At 38.4% G+C, this 6,706-nt stretch overlaps 1 protein-coding gene across 3 annotated transcripts in view; it reads left to right on the top strand.

The window, feature by feature from the left end:
* The window catches only part of tfdp1b (transcription factor Dp-1, b), a 40,896-nt gene that overhangs the window by 15,222 nt on the left and 18,968 nt on the right, over positions 1-6,706 (top strand). For all 3 annotated transcript variants that reach the window (XR_001630342.1, XM_016441599.1, XM_016441587.1), the window contains exons 4-5: positions 1,502-1,611; positions 2,000-2,118. Coding sequence is in view for 2 of the 3 variants with exons in the window: in XM_016441599.1 (XP_016297085.1) it covers positions 1,502-1,611; positions 2,000-2,118 (229 nt within the window). In the remaining variant the exon portion in view is untranslated. The remainder of the gene's footprint in view (positions 1-1,501; positions 1,612-1,999; positions 2,119-6,706) is intronic.

The raw sequence follows: 6,706 nt of genomic DNA, 5'->3' as shown, positions 1-6,706 counted from the left end.
GCATGAACGGCTCGAATAGTTCCTGTATCAAATGAAGGCCCGCCTTCTGAAATACGAAATGTGCTGTGATTGGTTAGCAGGGCCAATGTGTGTTGTGATTGTCGCCTGGTCGGGAAATGTCATGCCCCTTACCATAGCTGCGATCTTCAGTGTAAATATTGCGTCAAAATCAAATCAATTTGAGCGCGATTTAAACCTGGATGATTGTAATCACTCGAAGTTCGTCTGCCTTGGGAAAGCTATCGTGTCTACGACATAGTGATAACTAGGCATGGGCCGGTATGAGATTTTGACGGTATGATAACCTTAAGCAAAAATAAAATGTGTTATTTTTAAATGACTGGGTAAAAAAAAAAAACCCAGTGAGTTGAGCCCACTCTAAGAAGCGCTCCACTAGCGTCAACAGTATTTTTCTCTTTGCGTCCGTCTTCAACGTCTCTGGCCTGTGTTAACGGGAGTTTACTGTCTTCATATTTTCACATAAATGACATTTTGGAAAACGATTGCATTGCAACGCAGTTTGTATTGTAAGAAAAAAAAACGTCCGGTTGCCAATCGCGTAAGTTCCAGGGGAAGCTCCTTGGTTTGGCCATCCTACACACACGTGACTGACCGCTCGCTCACACCAACAGGAGGAGGAGGGTCGTGTTACTCTCTACACTGCACTCAACCTGAGGGATTCCTACACTTTCAGTCTTTGAGGAGACATGAAAAACAGCACATACCGCAGGAACGGTATAACGGAAAATATTTGCGGTTTTGAAACCGCAAAATTTTCAAATCGCGGTATATCTTGAAACCGGTAATCGGCCCATGCCTAGTGATATCACTCGTTGCCTTCTCTAGTGCAGCTCAACCAGGTCTCGTCCCATTCGTCGATATTTGTGATATCACAAATCCCGGAAAATATGCGTTGTAGTCCAAACGAGTCGTTCGTTGTAGTTTTTGAAAAGTGATTTCTGTTAAAATATCTCCTTTTGAAGTGGACTTTGAGCTTTGTAACTTTGCAGATCTTTTTTTATGCTTAAACAGCAACATTACAGACTAACTAAAGTTGAAAAAGTATAATAGGACCCCTTTAACACTTCTGCATATAAAATGTAAGAAAGGAGATATTTGTTTACATTTTTTATTTTGTTTGTTAAAACTAAAGTTGTTGTTTGTCTTAATAAATTGGGTAAATTAAAAATACAGAGCTTAAATTTAAAAAAAAATTCTACTGCTCTTTAAGAAAGGTTATAAAAAGTTTTCAATAATTATCGATACCGAATGATATGAAACATATCACGATAAATTTTTTTGCTATATCACCCAGCCCTAATTCAAATACTAATTTTCATCAGTAACTGACAGCAGGCCACAGCTTAACTAGTCCTTGTTGTGCTCATGTGGTGACCATGACTTCCTGACCTGCAGGGGTCGCTGTGATTAAACGCACTGCACATGTTTATCAGGATTCATATCATGAATATTAATAAGATGTGTGTGTGATTGTATGCAGCTGCAGGTGTTCTGTCCTTTCTGACCATTCATCCAGCATCAGTCGCTGCGATCAAACAGATTCTGCCCAAAACACTCACTGCTGCAGGCGTTAACGTGCTGCCACATGTGGTAAGACGCTTACAGTCATGCTTTTTATTAAATACTCCATGTTTAAAGAATCCAGTACTCAAGCATGAGTCACATGACACACAGACCCCTCTCTGGCCCGTCCCACTGTCTCCATGGCGATAAAGCCCTCCATTAACATTGTGTGAGGTGACCCGGGAAAGTCTGTGTAAGAGGATCACAGAACGCTGGAGTCAGCAGGATTACATTCCTCGTCATCCTATTACACACAGGTAGATGTGCTCGTGGGTCGAAATGCTGGACAAATGACCACTACAGACTAAAGAGTGTCAGAATCACAGAATTCACTCTCCTGTACTTTCATTTGCACTGACTGTTTATACTGAGAATCACAGTGATGATGTTAATGGGCCTGTGTCTGTTCCTGCAGGTTATCGGCACCCCTCAGAGGGCCAGTGTCCCCGCCGGTGTCCTGTTAACCAGCCCGCGAACACCCACCGCACACACCCACACACCATCGACTCAAGAGTCCTCACCCTGGTCAACCGGGTTAGTTAACCCGTTAGTTAACACACATCCTTCATCCGTTGCACTAACACTGTATCATCTGTGCACAACCATCTACACCCAGATGCATTACTATCATTTAATGCATGACTTAAACTCTGATAAAACTTGTGATTTAAAATTTCTAGGTTTTGCTGTGCTTGTTTGTGGGGCTGCACAATCTGTACAAAATGTAGGGATTATATATCAATATGGCTGTTTAATAATAATAATAATAATTCTTATTTCTTATTACTCTATAAGTATAAATATTATTAAATAAAAACATTTAGAATGTTTTCATTTACTAAATAACAAAATTAAAATTAAAATATTACTATTCTAATATTTAATTGTAAAATAAAAAGGCAATATTTAAGAAAAATAATATCTTTTTTACATTATAACTAGGGGTGTAACAGTACACAGAAGTTACGGTTCGATACGATGTTTTAGGATCACGGTTCGATACGAGTTCGGTACAACAGGAAAAAGCAAGCAACAAATCCCCAATGCAATTTTTTCCGTTTATTTTGAATAGACAGTAGTGCTACACACATGTAGCATGAGCAGTTGTTTTTGGTTTGAATTAGATAATTTTGTAATTTCAAGATTTAAAGCAAAAACAGAATGGTTTGACTTTTGATTTGTGTAATAATGCTAAATAAGACACCTGCACAAAACAAAAACCGCACATGGGCTGAATGAAAAGGCAAATTTGCTGTCTTGACAGCAGGAGGCGCTTATGGAACAGCAGTGATATAGCATTTTCTTGGTTACCGCTGTAAACAAAGCATCGCTGCAATTATAAACCGTACTTTAATATGCATTAGACACAGGTAAGTCGAAAAAATGCCAACGAAACTTTTCTGAAAATGCTAAGTTTCCCCAGAGATACATTCATATAACCCACCACCCCCAATTCAGTATTTATATTTTTCCTCCAATAGTTTGCGCATCGCAAACAGTGAGCTTGATCTGCCTAGTATGGTATTTTCTCAATCTGCATCTGTCTTAAGCATCTATAGCTTCTGTTAGCATCCTGTTTGCAGACTTATTATATTTCCACACAAATTACATTTTGGGAAATTATTACAATGCAGTTTGTATACAATTCAGGAATAGAGATTGGCCAAAATAAAACTAAAATAACAAATTTTTCCAATTTTTGGCTGGTCAACTGGTGCATCTCTAGAACCCAAAACTTTCCCACACTGCTGATTTAAAACAAGCAATCAGTTCTTCAAGCCCTTAGGTCCCATCTGAATTCATCATTCTTGTTTTGGGTTGGTGCATAGATCGTCTGTTCTTCTGCTGTTTCCTGTTGTGACCGTTAGCGGTGCATTTCCTTCTGGATTGATCACCTGTGACTGACTATTCGTCATCTGAGTGCATGAACCGAACCCTGAAGTCCGTACCATGACGTTCGGGATGAATACATGTACAGTTACACCCATAATTATAACTGTGAGGTTACAAAATAATATGTCTATATTAAAGGGATAATCCAACCAAAAATGAAATTGTCATCATTTACTCGCCCTCATGTCATTCCAAACCACTGTGAGTTTCTTTCTTCTGCTGAACACAAAAAAGGTATTTTGAGGAATGTTGGCAACCAAACAGTTGACAGTTGCCATTGACTTCCATAGTATGGGATAAAAAAAAATACTATGGAAGTCAGCGGCTACAGTCAACTGTCAGGTTTGGAACAACGTAAATAAAAAAAATGACACCATTTTCTTGGTTAGGTGAACTGTCCCTTTATTGTCTTCATTTCTTTTAAATAATAAACCATCAAAATTGTATTTTGACAGAAAACTTTTGTTGATTGATGACAGGTTTATAAAGATGGTTGGCGTGTTTCGTGCCAAATTGCACATTAAAGTAACTCAAACACAGAGCAAATGTTTGTGTGGCATCACATTTACTGTGAATCGAGATGCTGAAAACACTGTTATCATGAGCTGCTCACATGTAAGTGAACACAGTGCCGCTTCACTCTAAAACACACAGTGCAGATATTTATTTAAATCACAGCCTTTGTAATTTGATAATCAAACTGAGCCCAGGGCTTGAATTTCAACATGGGTTTGTGGGTATTGCACATATTTTACTCGTTCCTGCAGGTGCTGTGCATATAATGCCGGAAATTCCTGCAAACATTTCAGTGTTTGACACTCAGGACAGTTGATGGAATATCTCATTTGCATGTGTTTTTAATTCTTGCCATTATAAACGTTCTAGCGATTTTAAACCAAGCACAATAAGCAGCAAAAAAGTACTATGTTCAGTACTCTCTGAGAGACGGTTTACTGTACGCACACACCCAAAGCGCACTCCGATAAAGCCACCTCTCAAACAGTGCACAAATACTGAATTGAGTTTTATTCGTGGCTTATTGCATATAAACATTCTGATAAACACAAAATTGTTGAAATGCCAACTTGGCGAGTATTCGTGTTAACATACAGTGGTGTGAAAAAGTGTTGGCTCCCTTCCTGATTTCTTCAAGAAATCAGGAAGGGGGCCAACACTTTTTCACACCACTGTAGTTGCAAGAAACGCATGTGTAACAGTATATTAGGTCTTTGCATGAAGTCTTAAAGGTGCAGCAGTTTAATAAACCTACAGCCATCTGTGTCAATGGTAATCAAGCAACAAAAGACAGAGGGAATCACTCACTGCTCTTGACTGAATAACTTTTGTAACTTTAATTGTTAGGATTCATCTATATTTATTTATACTGTGAAAGTGTTATTTTACATTTGAACTTTGACTTCAGTCAAGTTCTGAATACTACTGATAGACCTACCTGAAAAACTTAAAGCACTGTTTATTTAATTTGGATCTTTATTCTATTTTATTTGTGCTATTGCTTGTAATTTTTTATTTGTTCCTATTGAATTACTAACCGAGTTCAGAGTTTGAAATCAAGTTTCCTTGCGCTGTGTAAGCTGCAGCGCAACAAAATTATTACATTAAAAATGAAAGTGTCTTCCTAACAATATAAATATGAATCAACACCTAATTCTATAAATTGTAAAAATAAACTCACTGGAACATTAAGGTGAGATGATTGTAATTTTTTTTTTTTAAGTGACCCCAACTAGACTTGTGCCAGTATTCAGTAATGCGATATATCACGGTAATGACTATGCACGATATTGTTATCGTGGGCACTTCTAAATACCGTGAATAATTAATTATATATTACAAATTATTCAGAATTTTGAATGCATTTTAAGAATACTTTTCCCATCAACTGGTCAAAATGCGCAACACGCTGTATGCTGCGTGAAAGACGCCTGCGCACTCTGATGTAAACAAGGGTGGGCGTGAAGCACATGGCGGAACATGTGAGAGACGCTCTGGATGAAAGCGCACTTTCACTCTCTGTTTTTTTTAAACTAAATTTCAATATCGTGATAATACCGCATACCGTGATAAAAGCATTAGCAATTAATCGCAACATGAAAATTTGATACCGGCATATCCCTAACCCCAACCCATTTATTGTTTTGTGTCAAACCCTGGTCATGGACTGTAAATCTCCTTTGTTCTCGTTTCTTTTTTTTTTTTTTACAACATTTAATAGTGCCTTTCGCACTAGGGCTGTGCGATTCATCGAAATCGAATCGAAATCGTGATTTGAGACGTTGCGATTGTTGCAGTCTTACTAACCAATAGAGTGAGCGCACCTCCGTTCTCCCCAATCAGCACTGCTCTAGCCAACTGCTTAAACACCCACCATTAAACAAAAATAAAAAAACGGAACGCGGGACAGGAGAGAGACAGAGTGGGGTTATGGCGTCTACTGGGTCAGATCGATAGTTAGGCAAATTAAAACTAAAGAAAACCGTATGCAACTTAAGCTTCGAAATGACAGACAACAAACAAAAAAAAGGTAATTTGCAAGAGCTGCGTCACAGCGCATATCAAAAGCTCCCTTATCGGTTCTGTTTTCAGTACTGGTGAATAAAAGATACATTCTTAGATGTTTTTGTTAGTACGTGAACATTATCTTACACATTTTATCTCCCCAACAGATTAATTTGAAATAAGTTTATAATGCATGTTGGCTATTCCCAATTCAGAAGAGCGCACACACAACCTGTGTCTGTGAATGCTTCTCATACTCGCTCCTCTCTGCCCCATGCGGCGCGAATCCCGCGTCACGGACGAGCCGTTCACGCTTGCCGCACTCACGCAGTCTGTCTCGTAATGCTCGTTTATACTCGCACCCAGCTCCGCACCGCAAGTCTCCACGAGCGCATCTGGCAGTATGGATGAGGCTTGACGCACGCGCGCAACCTGTGTCGACTCGCGCCTGGCTCCGCGTTTAAAACGAATGTAAATTCAGTCTAACTGCTTTGCTAATTTCACTTGGATGAAATGAAACACTCAGCACATTTTCCACTTGCTCTTAAAATCCCAAATACTTAAAATGAATAAATCAATGTAATACTTTAATAATTGACTTAAGAAATACAGTTCTTTATAAAAAATAAACAAATATTTTCTGTGAAATTCAGTAATTAAGTTAATTCTGTAAAAGTAGTTATACCATTATAATCTTGCCTGCTGAAAA

The sequence above is a fragment of the Sinocyclocheilus anshuiensis genome, unplaced genomic scaffold (assembly GCF_001515605.1).
Source record: "Sinocyclocheilus anshuiensis isolate Anshui unplaced genomic scaffold, SAMN03320099.WGS_v1.1 scaffold2063, whole genome shotgun sequence".
Classification (NCBI taxonomy): Eukaryota; Metazoa; Chordata; class Actinopteri; order Cypriniformes; family Cyprinidae; genus Sinocyclocheilus; species Sinocyclocheilus anshuiensis.
Note: the sequence above shows the minus strand (reverse complement) of the source record. Positions and strands in the feature narration are given on the sequence as shown.